At 49.1% G+C, this 18,507-nt stretch overlaps 1 protein-coding gene across 2 annotated transcripts in view; it reads left to right on the forward strand.

The window, feature by feature from the left end:
- Positions 1-18,507, forward strand: part of FOXK2 (forkhead box K2) — a 66,298-nt gene that overhangs the window by 43,302 nt on the left and 4,489 nt on the right. For both annotated transcript variants that reach the window (XM_023244395.2, XR_006590036.1), the window contains exons 5-8: positions 5,505-5,698; positions 6,508-6,683; positions 7,946-8,242; positions 8,771-8,980. In XM_023244395.2, the coding sequence (XP_023100163.1) occupies positions 5,505-5,698; positions 6,508-6,683; positions 7,946-8,242; positions 8,771-8,980 (877 nt within the window). The remainder of the gene's footprint in view (positions 1-5,504; positions 5,699-6,507; positions 6,684-7,945; positions 8,243-8,770; positions 8,981-18,507) is intronic.

An 18,507-nucleotide genomic window follows, 5' to 3' on the forward strand; every position in this document is an offset into this window, starting at 1 on the left:
GATGCTGATTGAAAACAGAGGAAAATTGAGCTGCTTTCCTTAACTTGGGCACAGGGCAAGGGTAGAGCGAGGTGAGGGAGACCCTCTTTTGCTCAGGGAGGAGGACGTGTTAGAGGCCACTGGCCCCGCGCTTTGACCTCCTCCACACAGAGCAGAAGGAATAGTGGCTCTAGAAGAAAACCTCAGCCTGTGGTTTTTACGGTCCCTGACCGTCCCCACGGATGGGAAAGGCATAGATTGTTTGAGATGTTTCTCTTCGACCATTGCAGTTAACTTCCTGTGTCTGAAGTAAAGGAATGTGAAAAACCCAGCCCGTCCTTTACTTCGGCTTCCTTCTGTCTTCCTTACCTGCGTCTGCTGACGTACATAGCTTCTTGAAGTTTGCAGAGGTGGTTTCCAAACTATTTTATCAACGAACCCTTTCTTCAAAAGACATCTTCTCCCGTTGGGCAGTGTAGAAAAGCAGAAACACGATGCTGCCCTGTGTGGGGGCGGCCTACCTGCTTGTGTTCCTGTACTTTCAGATCATTCCTGGGGTGTCTGCAACCCAGCCTTCCTCAGAGGACTCTTGGATATTAGTGCATAATGGATCCTTATTTAACTTTTTAATTTCGTTTAATTTTTAAAGTTTTACACCGTGTGGTTTTTTCTTCTGTGTATCTGTGCTAGGTGTGCCTACTTGCTGGAGTATGGTAGAACCTCCCTAATTCAGACCATATGGGAAAGGCAGGGTTGAAATAGGGAACGTTAAAAGCATAAGAAAAGAAGAAATGTATGCTTGCAGTTCTTGAATTCATTAAGTAACAAGGAATGGCAACACTATTCCTTTCAGGCATAGTGAGTAAATGATCCTCGGAAAAATGTGTCTGCTGACCCATAACCATAACCGAGTGGGTGGGGGTGGAGGGGGAACCATTTTCTGTTTAATGATGGACAAAAACTCTTCTTCTACCTGTAGACATACAAACGTGTTATAATACAAGTAGTCCAGCCAAATCCTGAACATTTCCTTTGTAAGGGGTCTTTAGTCACGTCCGGGTCCTTGATTGTGGAGGGTACAGCATAAGACCCTGCCTCCCTTCCTGGCCTGGGGCAGCTGCCCCCTGCCTGCCTCCCTACGCACAGCGAGGTGCATTTCTTAGTTGGCAGTGAGGGAAATGCTGGATTTGGAGAACCCTTTGCTCTCCAGTTACCTGGCAGGTCTCTTCAACACATTGGACAAGAAGTCCCTGCGATACTGACCATTTTAATCGAGGACAGTGAGGTTGTGCTTCAGATAAAATGTCAAACAAAAGAAGCAGAGCCAAATGATAATCTGTGTCCGTTTCTGGTGATTGCTCCTGGAACACGGTTTCCTGTGTGTGGGCAGATGAGGTCTCAGGATACCCCGTCAAGGAGTGGGGTGGGGTTATGTGCAGCTCGTCGCGTGCAGAATTCTGGTGACTGGAAATGTCAGTTAGCGGGGCAGAAGAGGAGCCAGTGTTTCTGAAGCGCCTGGCCAGACCTTCAGTGATGTGTTTCCCTGTGTTTCCTAACATCCATTTATGCAAGAGCTGCTTCCAAACAACATAGGGTTTTCTGGCCAGAGGACGAAGGCCAGCTTTCAGGGGCGGCCTCCTCCAGGCTTCAGTCTTGTGGGGAGTTAGGTCAGGTGCGATCCCCACGTGCACGGATTGCTCCTGGCTCTGAGAGCGACTTCCCGGCCCCCGAGAGCGGAGCGTCACAGACATGGCTGCTGGAGGGCAAGCACCCCGCTCTGTTAGCTGTCATCGATGCTGCTTTTTATCGAAACCTCTTTTCTGTCTAGATCAAGGCCCAGAAGGGTGACTGAGCCTTGCCTGTGTAAGGCCCTCCTGGCTCCAGTGTTTTAGCAGAAAAGAGATTTCCTGTTGCACCCCTCCCTTTAATATTTGGAATGCACTCTCAATTTCTTTTAGCTGTTCCCAGTACTGATCCACACGTGTTCTTTTTCTGTCATGAGATTCTCTGAGCTGCCCCTCCCAGAGTGACTGCGCTTAAAGTCTGTGTATGGATGAGACCTTCTTCCTCACTTTTGGCTGAAAACAAAAAAGCCTTTCCCTTTTGCAACCTTGTTTCATAAAAGCCAGATCCGATTTTCTTTGTGTGGAGAGTAGGGGGGAAGACGGTCTTGTAGAACAGCCCAGTTTTAAAATGCGGGTTTCCAGACTGCTTCCTGCCCTCCCCTAGGGCGGTAGGGAGGTGGCGGTGCAGGGAGAGCAGGGCCCGAGGGCTTGGCCCTGACTCTGATCTGCTCCTGGAGACCTGTGCCTTTTGGAGCACCTGAAGGAAGTCCACAGCTGCCTTCCAGGCTCGCTTCGGGTATTCTGCCTTGTCTGCCTTTGGCAAGGCTTCTTGATTGGTTCAGAGGAAACTCTGGGATAAAACAAATTGTGACCGCATCTGGGAAGATGGCATGTTTCTTTCCTTCGGTTGCATATTTATGCCAAAATGTTTTCTTATGATTTATAATTATAATTTTACCCAGCCCAGAATTGAGGTATTTGTTATAACTAGAAAACTTGAATTCTGGGGCTTTGGGCCTCTGAAAGGACCAGAGCCGGTTTCTTAAAGTAGAGGGCGTGTTGTGGCCTCCTCTCACCCTGTATGTACCTTGAACTCTGCTTCTAGAAGGTCCTGACATGTTCCCTTCTTATCACTTTCTTTACAAGTCCTCAGTAGAGGGAGTACTCTGCATGAGTGGGGCCGACAGAAACTAGGTCTGGGCAGGAGTGCTGGGGGTGCTTACAGAGGCCGGAGGCCGGTGACCAGCTCTGGGCCTTTCGTCCGTCTGGGTCATCTGCAGGGATGGAGCTGCCTTCGGGGACAGGAGGGAGGAGGGACTGGCGCCCAGGGAGGACGGGTTGTGGGAAGTAGCCTCGGTGAGGGGAGGGTCTGGGGGGAAGAGAATGTGTGCAGTACTGCAGACCCTTTTCTTCCTGTTTAGTTTTAAAGAGTAATAACCTGCCTTTTCTCTGCATGTAATACTTTCTGAATCAGTAGAAGCCAAGCCAGTGTGGTTTTTGTGTTTGTAGCTTGGCTTGATCAAATTACAAAGGCCTTAAATGACCTTAGAAATATAGTTACTTTGTGTCTGCATTAAGTATCTTGTAGAATAATGAGAATGACTTCCACAGCATTTCCAGTCTTGTTGGCTGGAAAATCGTGGCCTCTTTGTTCCGTAGGCTTGTTAGACCCTGTTGTGATGGTGCATAGTGTAGCTTCTGTCACATTTTCAGGACAGAAAATAGCGACTCCTTGACCTAGGAACTTGCGTACAGCTTGTCTGTGGCATGAAGGTCGTGGAACCACAGCCCCCCGCGCCCCCCCCTCCCCCGGCCCTGGTCTCCTTTATCAGTGGGAAGAAATACTAGTGTCCCAGTACCATGAAATGGCACTTCCTACCTCCAGACTCCCCCTGAGCCAGCTTCCCTTTTTCCTCCTAGCAGTAAGTGCATTAACCTTCTCGGTGCAGTTCCAGCCTTCACGTGGGGGTTCAGCACCTCCCATGTTGTTCACTTGTAAGCTGCCCAGGTAGCCAGGTTCCCTCCCACAGTACAGTCGGAGGACCTCTTAACCATTCCATGGCAGTCGTAAGGATTGCCTTGTTCACAGCCAGAGGGCCCTGTGGTTTCACGGTCTGGGTTTGCTTTTCTCAACCCACAGTCTTGGAGTCTACCTTCTACGGCACAGAAACGTCTGAGGAATCAGAGGAAGATCGTCTTCTCTCTTTGGCGGAAGCACCAGTAGTAGTTGAGTTTGATTTTTCTGGAAGAGCTAGTAGAAAGGTATTGTTGGTAGATCCCTAAACCTATGATAAAACATAATAACAAGTTATCTGCGGTTATCAAAATGTTCTAAATCTTGGGGCTCTCAGGTGGCTCAGGTCGGTTAAGCATCCAACTTCGGCTCGGGTCATGATCTCACGGTTCATGGATTCAAGCCCGTGTCAGGCTCTGTACTTGCTTTGGGTCCTCTGTCTCCCTCTCTCTCTCTGCCCCTCCAGCGCTCGTGCGCTCTCTTTCTCTCTCAAAAATAAACATTAGGGGCGCCTGGGTGGCTCAGTCGGTTAAGCGTCCGACTTCAGCTCAGGTCACGATCTCGCAGTCCATGAGTTCGAGCCCCGTGTCGGGCTCTGGGCTGATGGCTCAGAGCCTGGAGCCTGCTTCCGATTCTGTGTCTCCCTCTCTGTCTGCCCCTCCCCCGTTCATGCTCTGTCTCTCTCTGTCTCAAAAATAAACGTTTTAAAAAAAATTTTTTTTAAATAAACATTAAAAAAATAATAAAATAAAATATTCTAAGTCTCAGGTAATGCATTTATTTATAAACACTTCCACAAATCACAGACAGTCTAGGCTGCCCCCCTGCGTGTTGCTGGTGAGGGAGACAGACTTCCACAGGCTTGCGTGGTGCTGTGGTCACAGCCATAGCCTGTGACTGGTTGTGGTAGGTGAGCGGTCCCCTAGCTGGGTTGTAAAGTAGAATTTGATACATTTGATTTCTGAGCCACCTCTGGCAAGTGAGGATTTCAGGCTGTGGCTAGGAGTTCCTTTAGAAGATTAATTGGGGAATTTAGAAATGATTTTGGGATAGCCCGAAATTGTGCTGTGAGTTACCATCATTTTGAATCTTTAGTAGTTTAACTTACTAACTTTAAAGATGGGTGTAAATACATGAAATAACTTGGATGCATGGCTTCTGTCCAGCTGTTGCTGACTCTGGTTTGGGGGGCTCGGGATCAGGCGTGCTGCCAAGAGTCGTGCAGGTTGCAGTGGGGAGCTTTCCTGAAACTGTCTGTAAGCTGTGAGCCAAGATTTTTGTAATGGAAAGAATAGAGCAGGAGTTGAGGGAAACCTCCTCTCTGTGCCTCGTCAGGTTATTTGTTGGATCAAATTGAAAGACATGTATGGAAGTATTTTGCAAAGTGCTCTTATTACTGGAAGATGGCGTCGACAATACGTCTCAACCTTTAGCTCGTCTTTATCCTTTGCTGGTTTGCCAAACACTTTGCACTGGATTAATTCATTTTAGATGGCTGTGACAGATTCTTGTAAGCTAATTCCGTGCTCAAAAAGTATTTTAAAGGATTGGCTTATTTTGTCTCTGTTCGTCTCTAAGCAGGAAAGGTGAGATGACTACAGTGAGGGTCCTTGGTCTCCTACCTGGGGGAGAGATGGAAATTGCCTTCTTCCCTGTGGTTTAGATGGCCCACCCCTTCTTTGTTCCCTAGATCCCCCACCCCCACCCCGCCCCTGGTGCTCCCTCTGCCATTTCGTTCCAGGACCCTCCGTCGGGGGGTCGCACCCCTACTCCTTCACTCGGGAGGAGGGCCGGCTCCTCCCAGAACAGCGCTGCTTGTAAGTCGTCTGCCCTCTGCAAAGGCTGCATGCCTCGGTCTCTGCTTTGCAGGGCACTGAAACTGGGGCACATTTTCATTTCTCAGCAAAGAAATATATGAATTCTACGTATTTTTTTATGTTTCATAGAATTCAATTCGCCACAATCTCTCTCTGAATCGGTATTTCATCAAAGTACCACGTTCCCAGGAAGAACCAGGCAAAGGCTCATTCTGGAGGATAGACCCTGCCTCTGAAAGCAAATTAATAGAGCAGGCTTTTAGGAAAAGACGGCCTAGGGGCGTGCCTTGCTTTAGAACCCCTCTGGGACCGCTCTCGTCTAGGTAAGGAAAAAAGACAAACAAAAAGACCTCACTTACTGGTTAGTAAATTTGCCTTCAATGTGTTGGTCAGTTTTCCTTTTCACAGTGAAGGAACTACCAAATGCGGTGTGATTAAATGTGGGGATGGGGATTTGAACAAGAGTGTCGGATGCTGCCCACACATTTCTTGAACGTCAGTCTGAAACGGCGGAGACTGGCGATGAAGTTTTACTTCCACTCCGCTCCCGCGTGGCAGCTGTGGCCTCACTGAACTCATTGCACATTGTTAACATGACCGGTCGGCATTTGATGAGCTGTGTGTTTTCCTTTCCCTTGACACATGAACAGCTCTTCCAAGCTGTATTTTAGCGGCTTAAACTCAAGATTGTTTTATATAATGTTAATGGCCTGATTTTCAAATTATACATTTTTAGCTTCATTAATAGATGCTCTGTTTCTAAACAAAAAAAAGGACCAGGCTGTAAGTCTCGGGCCCCCACCTGCTTGCCCACCGCTGGCTCCTGCTGCCCGTGGACAGGAGCTGCTTAGGGAGGGCACCAGTGCAGCTCCACGGCCGTGCAGCCCGTGTGGGCACGGAGCCCCAGTAGCCTAGCGCAGCACAGGCACACTGGCTGTCACAGCTGAGTGAGTCTCACGGAAGGTCCATCTCCGGTCACAGGCGTTCACAGGGAAAGTAGAGCTCACAGAACTGTAGTCAGGTGGCAGAAGACAAATGGCCGTTACAGTTTCAAAATGCACGTTATTGAGATGACGCAGCGTGGTGAGTGCTGGACCTGTGAAAATCCACTATCTTTTTTTCTGTAACACAGAAGTGCCCCAGCCTCTCCCAATCACGCTGGAGTGCTGTCTGCTCACTCCAGTGGTGCCCAGACCCCCGAGAGCCTGTCGAGGGAAGGTTCCCCGGCCCCCCTGGAGCCGGAGCCCAGCGCGTCACAGCCCAAACTGGCCGTCATCCAGGAGGCACGGTTTGCTCAGAGTGCACCAGGTGAGACTCGCAGTGAGGGGACAGGTGTGGTGGGTGGGGGCGGGCCAGGCTCCTCAGAGGACACAGCAGTGGCCTTGGCTCCTTTGTACCTGGTACTTTCTGCATAATACCTGAGTGTTATAAGCTTAGTATTAATAGTACTGTGAGTGTTAAAAAAAAAACAAAAAACAAAAAACAAAACACAGTGAACGTTGTTTTACGTAAACAGCTTATATGGATGCCTGAAATAATTAAGAATCTGCTTCTCAGTTGCTTGATCATTCAAAGATTGTGAAAAAAAAAATCCCTCCCCCCAAAGGAATAACACAAATTAGACAAGCTAGGCATTGATTGGCAGCAGAAACTGCCCACTTAATGACTAGGTGAGCATCTCACAGTTTACTTACCAAGTTGCAAAGCAGAATAAAGATGTGTGCCCTGAGGAATTTAAAAACAAAAACAAAAACCGTAACAACACAGTGTGGAAATGTGTCTGAACTAATTCTATCATGATTCCTAATTGGTTGGCAAAATGTGTGTTTTTGGTGTTTTTTGGTTTTTGTTTTTGGAGCAAGAGTGTGCATGAGTGGGGGTGGGGTAGAGAGAGGAGCCCAAGCAGGCCCCGCGCTGTGAGCACAGAGCCGACGTGGGGCTCAGTACCACAAACTGTGAGATCATGACCTGAGCCGAAATCCAGAGTGGGACTCAGAACCGACCGGGCCACCCAGGCACCCACAAAATACGCACTTTGACACAGTGGGATTCCTGACCATGCTGGCAACAGCCCCTCCCCACCCCCACCCGTACCTCCTGTCACCAGCGTGTCTTTTCATTTACTCTGTGCCCAAACCAGGGAGAGCAGAGGTTGGTTGGCAGAGTTTGTAACTCTGTGTCTGGGCTTTCCGGTTCTCTCGCCCCCACCGTGAGACTTTAATGCTGGGGAGAGCGTGGCCCCCTTGACTGGGCTCAGTAGGCAGCTTCTTCCCATATACTGTGTTGACATTTTCTTTTTCATGAGGAAAGAGATGTGGGAAGAGGTGTCGTAAGAAATCTGAATAGAGCAAGAATTGCGTTTTTAGCAGTCAGATACAAGAGTTCAGTATCCCCGTTAAGATACTACCCTTTTCCCACCGCGAGTGACTTCACTATTATGAGGTGGAGGGGCGCGCCCTGTCTTACTCCTCTGTGTGCTGTGAGCGGGTGGTTGTGCTTGGTCGGTTCTGGGAAACGGTTGGAGGAACGTGGGTTCCTGTGCCTCACCCCTGCTCCCTCAAACTCTGCAGGCTCTCCCCTGTCTAGTCAGCCTGTTTTAATCGCTGTGCAGCGGCAGCTGCCGCCGACGATCAAGCCTGTCACCTACACGGTCGCCGCCCCCGTGACCACCGCGACCTCCCAGCAGCCTGTCGTGCAGACGGTGCACGTCGTCCACCAGATCCCCGCGGTGTCCGTCACCGGCGTGGCCGGCCTCGCCCCGGCCAGCACGTACACTGTTGCCGGCCAGGCCGTGGTCACGCAGGCAGCCGTGCTGGCCCCTCCTAAGGCAGAGCCGCAAGAGAATGGAGACCACAAAGAAGTAAAAGGTAAAGCAACAGAAGAAGTCGCTGCAGGCAGTTTCTCAAGCTGTTTCTCAAGTCTTCCCAGCAGACCTACTCGTCCCAAGCCCCTTTCTTTTTGTTGTTGTTGTTTTAATTTTTTTCTAAGTTTATTTATTTTGAGAGAAAGAGATGAGAGCACAAGCTGGGGAGGAACAGAGACAGAGGGAGAGAGGGAGAGGGAGAGAGAGAGAGAGAGAGAGAGAGACAGAGACAGAGACAGAGACAGACACAGACACAGACACACACACACACACAGACAGACCCCCAAGCAGGCTCTGCACTGTCAGCGCAGAGCCCGAGGCGGGGCTAGAACTCATGAACTGTGAGATCACAGCATGAGCCGAAACCAAGAGTCAGACGCTCCACCGACTAAGCCCCCCAGGTGCCGCCCCCAAACCCCTTTTCTAATTACGTAACATCTTAGAGAGGGTCTGCTGGCCACCTGGCGTGATTGCTGTGGCTTTCCAGTAATGTCAGTTGGAATTGTTTCTTTCCCCTTCCTTTTAATTTCAGTAAAAGTGGAACCTATTCCTGCGATCAGCCATGCCACACTGGGCGCCGCTAGCCGGATCATTCAGACGCCACAGACCACCCCCGTCCAGACGGTCACCATCGTGCAGCAGGCTCCTCTGGGTCAGCACCAGCTACCAATAAAAACTGTGACGCAGAACGGGACTCATGTGGTGCCAGTCCCTGCCGCCGTCCACGGCCAGGTGAACAACGGTAAGCAGTGTCCTTCACAGCTAATAGGGTGCAGATATCGAGAGCAAAGATCCTTTGCTCTCCGTTTTATGAATGGTAGTGTTCCATACTTTGGTTTCGACTGTTAAATTTTAATTTTTTTGTCTGAGGAAATGTTTGCATTTCTAAAGTGTAAGAAACCTAATAGTGCTACAAGGTACCTGGCGGTGGTTGTGGGTGTCACCTCTCCTGGGGGTCTCCCTGGTGGAGCCATCTGAACGGAGATTAGCGTTTCTGTAAATACCTAGAGAGCTAGAAATACCCCCCTCCTTGTGTAGATACCTGGGTGTGGCCTGGAAGTAACGGGAGGTTTGGGCACTGGCACCTGCCTTCTGAGATGTCTCCTGGGACACCTGTGCTCCAGAGTGTGTCTGACGGAAGCAGAGAATCTTTCTCTCTGCGCACATAGCTGTCCATGCATGTTCTCACATCGACGAGTAGAGAAGACAGGACAGACCAACGGAGCTTGGCATTTAGTTAGGTAGTTAGTAATTTAGTAAGTAAGTAGGCTCCACGCCCAACGCCAGAATTCAATTCAATTCAATAACCCTGAGATCAAGACCTGAGCTGAGATCAAGAGGCGGACGCTTAACCGATCGAGCCACCCGGGTGCCCCTGAGCTTGGCTTTTAAATGAGAGCACAGAGAACCCCCTTTCACCCAGCCCTGTGGAGCCGTGTGAGGCGTAGGGGTCCGGCTGGCTGTTAAGTCAACTCAGGCATCTAGTGTCATTCTCAGAGCTGCTGTTTGAGCAGTGGGTCCTTGCCCAGGCGTACAGAGTGCCTGCTGTCCATCCGGACGCAGCGGTGGCCTACAGGAGCTCAAGCAATGGAGTCAGGCTCCTGGTCAGAAGGTGCTCTCTGTGCCCATAGAGTTTCTCTGAAAAGGGGTAGAGAACAGAAGGCCTAACTGTGTTGACCTCCCACCTGTGAGCGATGAAGGAATGGAGGAGACCTGCGTTTGCCTATGGGATTCAGATCCCCACTCTGCCTTGCCCCAAACTCACTGGTGGAATAAGTTCTGGAACCTTTTCTGGGGAAGACTAACCACCTGAGAGTTCTTTGTTCTTATTCTTCTTATTTTGTTTTAAGTTTATTTATTTCGAGAGAGAGTGTGGGGAAGGGACAGAGAGGGAGAGAGACAATCCCAAGCAGGCTCTGGGCTATCAGTGCAGAGCCCAATACGGGGCCTCAGTCCCACGAATGGCGTGATCATGACATGAGCTGAAACCAAGAGTCAGACGCTTAACTGAGCCTCCAGGCGCCCCAAGAGTTTTGTTTTTCTGATGTCTTTGTTTTTAAATAATAGTTAACCCATGCCAACCTGTGGATAAATGGACAAATTTGCAATCAGTTACCCATTTCAAATGCTGTCTTCTCAGGTTCTGTGTCCCCTAAGTATTAAGAGTTGTGCGGGCCTTATTTTCTCTCTGAATAAGTTTGTCATTGTGGATGACGTTGACGCAGCAAACCTGTTGGTGCGGTGTGCTTCTGGAAGAAGGTGGCATTGGGAGGTGGCCTGGTCGGTCCTTTTTTGGTCTGAATCCTGCTCAGGCTGAAGCCATGGTTCAGCCAGTGATTCCCAGATATGATGTGCCTCAGAGTCCCTTCCTGAGCAGGTGTGGCCTGGGGGCCCAAGAGTGCATTTCTAACGCATTCCAGGTTGTCAGAGAACCACTGGTGCCAGTCAGGGGCCTCTTATGTCCACCTGTCTACTGGAGGGAGTTGGAACAGCTGTGTATCCCTTTCACGTGTGAAAGTTGGTATCTAAAATTTTTCCTTACAGATTTAATAAGCAAAGGATTAAGTTTTCCACTGTTTTACATCATTCTCTCTAATGTTTTCCTGGCCCTGAATACTGCCCTGATTTGGCGTCTACTCTCAGAATGTATGAGCACCCAGACAGGCCCTCTTGCCCCTGTAATGGGGTCTTGTGCCCTAACAGATTTCATATGCGTGCCGACTAGTTTCTGTCTGAATACTGTTTGCTGAGCACATTTTTACTCTGCGCAGGAGAATGCGGAAATATTAAAGATTTAATCGTGAATATAAGCGTTACAGAACCTGAGAAGACAGCATTTGAAATGGGTAACTGATCGCAAGTTTGTCCATTTATCCACAGGTTGGCACGTGTTAACTATTATTTAAAAACAACTTGGTGGGGCGCCTGGGTGGCTCAGTCAGTTAAGCGGCCCACTTCAGCTCAGGTCATGATCTCGCGGTCTGTGAGTTCGAGCCCCGCGTCGGGCTCTGTGCCGACAGCTCAGAGCCTGGAGCCTGTTTCAGATTCTGTGTCTCCGTCTCTCTCTCTGACCCTCCCCCGTTCATGCTCTGTCTCAAAAATAAACGTTACCAAAAAAAAAAAATTAAAAATAATAAAAAAATAAAAACAACTTTTGGGGCACCTGGGTGGCTCAGTCGGTTAAGCGCCTTACTCTTGATTTTGGCTCAGGTCATGATCCCAGGGTCATGGGATCAAGCCCTTGTCGGACTGTCTGCACACATCACGGGGCCTGCATGGGATCCTCTCTCCCTGTCTCTCAAAATAAACAAACTTAAAAAAACAAATAGAATTTTTTAAATTTATTTATTAAAAAAATTTTTTTAATGTTTCTTTTTGAGAGAGTGCAAGCAGGGGAGGGGCAGACAGAGAGGAAGACAGAATTGGAAGCAGGCTCCAGGCTCTAGCTGTCAGCACAGAGCCCGACGTGGGGCTCGAACCCACGAACTGTGAGATGGTGACCTGAGCCAAAGTCGGACACTTAACTGACTGAGCCCACCCAGGTGCCCCCCAAAATACAATTTTTTAAATATTTGTTTATTTATTTAGAGAGAGGGATAGAGAGGGGTGCACGTGGGGGAAGGGCAGAGGGAGAGAGAATCTCAAGCAGGCTTTTCTCTGTTGTCATGGAGCCCGACTTGGGGCTTGATCCCACAACCACGAGATCAGGAGTTGATGGTTCAACCCACTGAGCCACCCAGGCACTCCTCAAAAATATAATTTATCTTGTAAAATAAATTAAAATTGCATTAAAGATTAACTTCTTAATATATTGGGGCTTTAAAGAAAGCCACACAGTTTTTTTTATCATCACTGATGATCACTGCAGGGTCAGCCTTGAGACCTTGTTCCCTCTCAGGAGAAGGAAGATGGAAAAAATATTGAAACTCCTTCCAGTTTTAGTCATCTTTTACCAAAAACCATTTTAAATTATCTGTTAGTGGGAAATTTTATTGGTTCTTCTTTATTTGGTTGCAGTCTTTTACTTAGAAATCACTGGGGGCTGCCTGGGGGGGCTCAGTCGGTTGAGTGTCCCACTTCAGCTTGGTCATCCATGATCTCGCGTTCCTGGGTTCGAGCCCCGTGTCAGGCTCTGTGCTGACAGCTCGGAACCTGGAGCCTGCTTTGGATTCTGTGTCTCCCTCTCTATCTGCCCCTCCCCTGCTTGTGCTCTCTCAAAAAATAAAAAACATTAAAAAAAATTTTTTTTAAAGAAATCACTGGTTTAGAAAAGGGTTTTCTCTCTAGTCCGTAACGATTCAGTGCTCCCAGACACCATCCTCCCCAGCGGCGGCACCCAGCCGAGTGGGTGCAGGAGGCGCTGTGGAAAAGGGGGAGGAGGTGGCAGATGAGCTTGAAGACTGGGCGAGGAGGGTGGCTCTCCTTACACAGTGTCAGCTGTCACTGAGGTGCTGCATGCCCTGTGACTGCCTTCACCCTAGAAAGTCACTCTTGAGAAAGGAAAGCGGTACCTGTTAATAAACTCTGAAAGTCAGCAGCTTTGCTTTTTTCTTTTAAGCTTTGTATTATGGAAAACGTCAGACATTCTGGAAATTCTCTCCCAGCTCTTCCCCCCAGACGTCGTGTCATTTTTATCTGTTGGTATTTCAGCATCTCTGAAAGAATTTGCTTTTACTATTTTTTAAAATTAGCAGTAATTCTTTTATACTTAGTACTCCTTAGGATTCGAGTCTTTTTTTTTTTTTGTCGTCATGGTAAAATACACGTAACATACAATTGACCATTTTACAGCATACAAGTCAGTGGCATTAGGTACATTCACAGCATTTTGAAACCATCTCCTCTAACGAGTTCAGAAGCATTTTCATTGTCCCAGTAGTAAACCTTATACACAGCAGTTACTTCCCGTTTCCCTCTTACCTGAGCCCCTGGCAGCCACTAATCTGTCTCTGTGGATTTGCCTACACTGGACATTCCCTGTAGATACAGTTTGATACGTGGCCTTTTATATCTGGTCTCTCACTGAGCATCATGTTCGGAGGTTTATAGCATCGGTCAGTACTTCTTTATGGCTTAATGTTTCCATTTTTGTTGATTCAGTCACCGATTGATGGACATTTGGATTGTTTCCACCTTCTGGCTGTTGTGAATAGTGCCGCTGTGAACATTCATGATTATGTATGGTGTCCTCGTTTTCATTTCTTCTGGGTGTATACCTAGGAGTAGAATTGCTCAGTCCTATGGTAATTCTGTGTTGTTTATTGAAGAACCTCCAAACTTTCCCACGGCAGCTACATTTTACATTCTTCCGCTGATCTAGGAGATTCTCATTTGTCTACATCCTCACCAACACGTGTTGTTTTCTGTTGTTGTTTTTCGCCCTCATGGCCATCTTACTGGGTGTGAAGTGATATCGGTGATTTGGGTTTGCATTTCCCTCATGAGTAACGATGTTGAGCATCTTCTCATGTGCTTGGTGATTTGTAGGTCTTCAAAGAGCTGTCTGTGCAAATCTTTTGTCCATTTTTTGTTGTTGAGGTGTAGGAGCTCTTGATATATTCTGGATACTAGGTCCTGACCAGATGTGATTTGCAAATATTTTCTCTCATTTGGTGGGTTTATCTCTTCACTCTCCTGATAGAGTCTCCGATGCACCAGTTTTTTACAGATTTAAAATAATTTTTTTTAATTTTTTTTAATGTTTATTTATTTTTGAGAGAGCGAGAGAGAGACAGTGTGTGAGCCAAGAAGGGGCTGAGAGAGAAAGGGAGACACGGAATCTGAAGCAGGCTCCAGGCTCTGAGCTGTCAGCACAGAGCCCGATGCAGGGCTCGAACCCACAAACCGTGAGGTCGTGACCTGAGTGGAAGTCTGGCACTTAACCGGCTGAGCCACCCAGGCGCCCCTAAAATAATTTTTTTTAATGTTTATTTTTGAGAGAGGGAGACAGAACGTGAGTGGGGGAGGGGCAGAGAGAGAGGGAAACACAGAATCCGAAGCAGGCTCCAGGCTGTGAGCTGTCAGCACACAGCCTGACAGAGGGCTCGAACCCGTGAGCTGTGAGATAGTGACCTGAACCCGATGATCGGATGCTTAACCGATGGAGCCACCCAGGCGCCCCTCTGATGCACCAGTTTTTAATTGTGAAGTCCCCTTTATCTCTGTGCCCTTTTGTGTCTTGTGCTCCAGGTGGCCTATGCAAAGACTCCACTGCCACCCCTGAGGTGGTGCCCCTGTGCTTTCTTCTTCTCAGAGAGACAGTGTTCCAGCTCTTAGGTTTAGTTCTTTGATCCATGTAGCGTGAATTTTTGTATCGAGTGAGTGAGGTAAGGGTCTGACCACATCTTTGGCGTGTGGATGTACATCTGTTCCAGAAGAGGCCCCTTCCATAGAAGGTCTCTTCCATAGAAGAGACCATGCTTTCCCCACGGAGTGGTTTTGTCACCCTTGTGGAAAGTCACTTGACCTCCGATCTACGGGTTTCTTTCTCACGTCTGTCTCCCTGACCTTCGCGTCTGCCTTGATGCCAAAGCCACAGTTTTGATTACCACAGTTTTGTAGGAAGTTTTGAAATTGGGAAGTAGGAGTCCTCCGACCTTGTTCTTCTTTTTCAAGATTGTTTTGACTATTCTGGATCCCTAGCAATTCCATGCAAATTTTAGGATCAGCTTTTCCATTTCTGCAAAAAAACAGCATTTGGGATTTCGATAGGGACTGCACTGAGCCCGTAGAGTGCTTTAGGCAGTGCCGCATGACGAGCATCACGTCTTCTCAACCAGGAGCGTTGACATCTCTCCATTTGTTTAAGTCTTTAATTTCTTTCCACAGTGTTCTGTAGTTCTCAGTGTAAAAGTCTGGCTCAAATTTCTTCCTGTTTTATTCCTTTGGAACTCCTTCCTATTCAGTTCCTTTGGAAATGTTCTCTTAATTTCCTTTTAAGTTTACTATATATACAGCTGACTACAATATGTTACAGCTGATTATTATACATACAGCTGATTACTATATATTACAGTCTTTTCTATATATATAGCTATTACCATATATACTGCTGCTTACTGTGCATTACAGTTGCTACTATATACATAGCCGGTTACTGCATATTACAGCTGTTACTATATACACAGCTGTTACAGCTGATTTTCGCATGTCCATATTGTACTTTGCAACTTTGCTGAGTTCAGTTCTGAGTTGTTATAGTTTTTGGCTTAGGGGGTTTTCTTGTGTGGATTTATTAGGATTTCCTACATACAAAGATTAGGTCATTTCCAGTAGAGAGTTTTACTTCCTTTTCCATTCAGATGCCTTGACTTCCCTGTGCCTGCTGGGCTAAGCCTCCAGCAGTGTTGAATCTCAGTGCCAGAAGCAGACATCTGTGTCCTGCTCCTGATCCTAGAGGGAGAATGTCGTCTTGCACTGTCGAGGCCGATGTTAGCTGTGGGTTGTCGTCTACAGACCTTATTATGCCGAGTTGTTTTTCCTTTCTGGTTTGCTGAGGAGCTCTATCGGGAAAGGGTGTTGAATTCAGTCACGTGCTTTTTCTGTGTTGAGGTGATCATGTGGGTGTTTTCCTTTATTAATGCAGTGTGTTGCATGTTTTTTTTTTTTTTTTTTTTAAATGTTTAGCTACGCTTGCATCCCTGGGATGAATCCGTCGGCCGTGACATATAACCCTTTCTTTTTTTTTTTTTTTAAATTTTTTTTTTTGACATTTATTTTATTTTTTGGGGGACAGAGAGAGACAGAGCATGAACGGGGGAGGGGCAGAGAGAGAGGGAGACACAGAATCGGAAACAGGCTCCAGGCTCCGAGCCATCAGCCCAGAGCCCGACGCGGGGCTCGAACTCACGGACCGCGAGATCGTGACCTGGCTGAAGTCGGACGCTTAACCGACTGCGCCACCCAGGCGCCCCCATATAACCCTTTCATATGCTGTTGAATTTGACTTGCTGATGTCTTGTTGAGGAGGCTTATGTCAGTTTGTGTCAGGGACATTGTAGCTTTCCTGTAGTATTCTGGTCCGCTTCGGTTTCAGGGTGATGCTGGCCTCGGAGAGTGGATGTGGAAGTCTGGCCTGTGCCTGTGCAGGATAGCTCCTCTTCGCGGCGGCTTCTGGGGCTGTACCACCTGCCCCCCAGAAAACCCAGTGTGCTTCTGGCCACTCCTCAGCCTCTCTTCCCCCACTGGAATGTGGTTCTGGTCAGAAGTGCTCTGTCAGTGTGGGTCTTTGCTGAGACAGCCACCCCAGGCCTCTATCCGGGGGCCTCTATCCAGCGGCAGCGGGTGTTGGGAAGAATGGTCACCTCCTCCTGCTGACCACGTTCTCTTGTGGCCCTGAAGCAGAAGTCCCAGGCTGACACTTCACTCGCTGTCCTAAGAGTCTCCGTCGTGCTCACAGCCATCAGCCCTTCTCCTTGCAGAAAACGGCCCCCTGCCCTGTGCTGCTTTGAGGTGTTAAGAAGGTGTAAGGGCCTCTTGGGGACACAGGTGCCTGTGGGCTAGTGCCTGCGCTGTCTGTCGTCTTAGTCCAGTGTCCCTGTTCACCTCCGTCTCCCCCGGGGGCCACTTGCAGGGGTGTATCTGGAGCCAGCGGAAGACCTGCTTGACCAGCTTAGCCTTTTGCCCTGTTTCCCCACGGGAGGCGTCTGCCCTGAGGGGACGGCGTTGCTGTCGTGCCCATCCCGTGTAAGGCTGGTGCTCTGGGGGACTTCTAGAGGTGACCTCCCACAGTTGACCCTCAGTGCTCGCCTGATCACTAACAGTTATTTGTAATCCCAGTCAGTGCTCAAGCGTGCTCACGCACCCACGCACGGGGTGGATGGACACTTGAATCTGGCTCCTGCTGAAGGGCGACACGGCGGTGCCCCCTCTTGGGTTCAGCTCTGACCGGAAGCACATGCCCTTTAGTGCGTTTTTTCAGGGTTGGTGTTTTTGTTGGTGATTTTCCTGTTTAAAATGGACCCTAAGCATAGTACTGAAAAGGCCCCTGGTGTCGGAGGCACAGAGCTCTGTGATTTGCTTTATGTTACATGAGTTGCTTTCAGGCATGAGCTCAGTGTTAACGTGGTAGTAAGTTGTTTTTAACCAGAAACACATAGAATAAGGTGTGTGTTAACCGGTTGACAGACCCCTGCCCTGTATTTCTCCCGAGAGGGTGGCCGAGCACAGCAAGGTCCCAGCGTCCCGTGTCGCTCAGTTCCGGGCACTGATTCACTCTCGTTCGTGTCAAGCATCTTCGACTGTGTGGTGTGCGGGTCCCACTGGAAGAACTTGGGCTGCATGTCAGCGCCACCCCAGCAACCACACAGGCCCTCTTTCCTAACAGGACAGGGCAGTTATTCTGGAATGAAGTGGAGAGGAACCAGGGTGCCCCCATTAATCAGGGTCGAGCTAGCCCCTCTGTTCCTGAGGGCATGGCCATGTGCAGAGCCCCACCCTGGCCCCCTGTCTAGGTCAGGGGGCCTGTTCTCCTCAAGACCAGGAGCTGACAGCTCTCAGGGTGCATGGCCGCTAGAGACCCCTAGGGCCCATCTTCCCAAGAGAATGCTCTCTCCATCCCCATTTGTCATACACAAGAGGCCTTAGCACCAAGCATCAGGACAGGCCTGCCAGATGAAGTGCATGAGTCCGAGACTGCTCTGTGTGGTCACCCGGGGGGCGAAGATCCGAAAGACCGGGGCTGTCCACAGCTAGTCTGACAAAAATCAGGGCGACAGGTGGCTCTCACGAGCGTGTGACGCAGCAGAGATGCCACAGACCCCTGTGTGAAAAGGAGCCGGTGGAGATGGTCCAGAGATACAACTTGGATGGGTTCTGAGTCGGGTACAACAAGGCGGGTCTAAGTTGCAGAACTGCCTCCTGTGCCCGTGGTTCACCCGGGTGGCCCTTGCTCCATCCCAAGGTCAGGCGGAGTCTCTACAGCAGCCAGTGCGCATCCCTGGGGCCCAGGTGGAAGCCTGCACCCTTCCGGCGTCTTCTGCCCCTACACCTCCTTGGAGGAACCCGTCGCCGAGCGCCTGGTTTGGGGTCGGTCTCCCCGCCCCTGCATTCGAGTTCCCAGTTTGCCTTTCTGTAGCCTGACTTCTCCTGCCTTCTCTTCCTTTCAAGATACAGGCAACTCTGTGTCCATGTGATACTTCCACTCCAGGACACATTCTGCCATCTATATGCCTCCCCTTCGTAGCTGCTTCCCTGGCTGTGTTTCCGGGTTCGGACAGGGGCGCCTTATGCTGGGACACTGATCAGGCTGGCGGTTCTGCCCCTTCCCTA

Source organism: Felis catus, chromosome E1, assembly GCF_018350175.1.
Source record: "Felis catus isolate Fca126 chromosome E1, F.catus_Fca126_mat1.0, whole genome shotgun sequence".
In the NCBI taxonomy this organism is placed as follows: Eukaryota; Metazoa; Chordata; class Mammalia; order Carnivora; family Felidae; genus Felis; species Felis catus.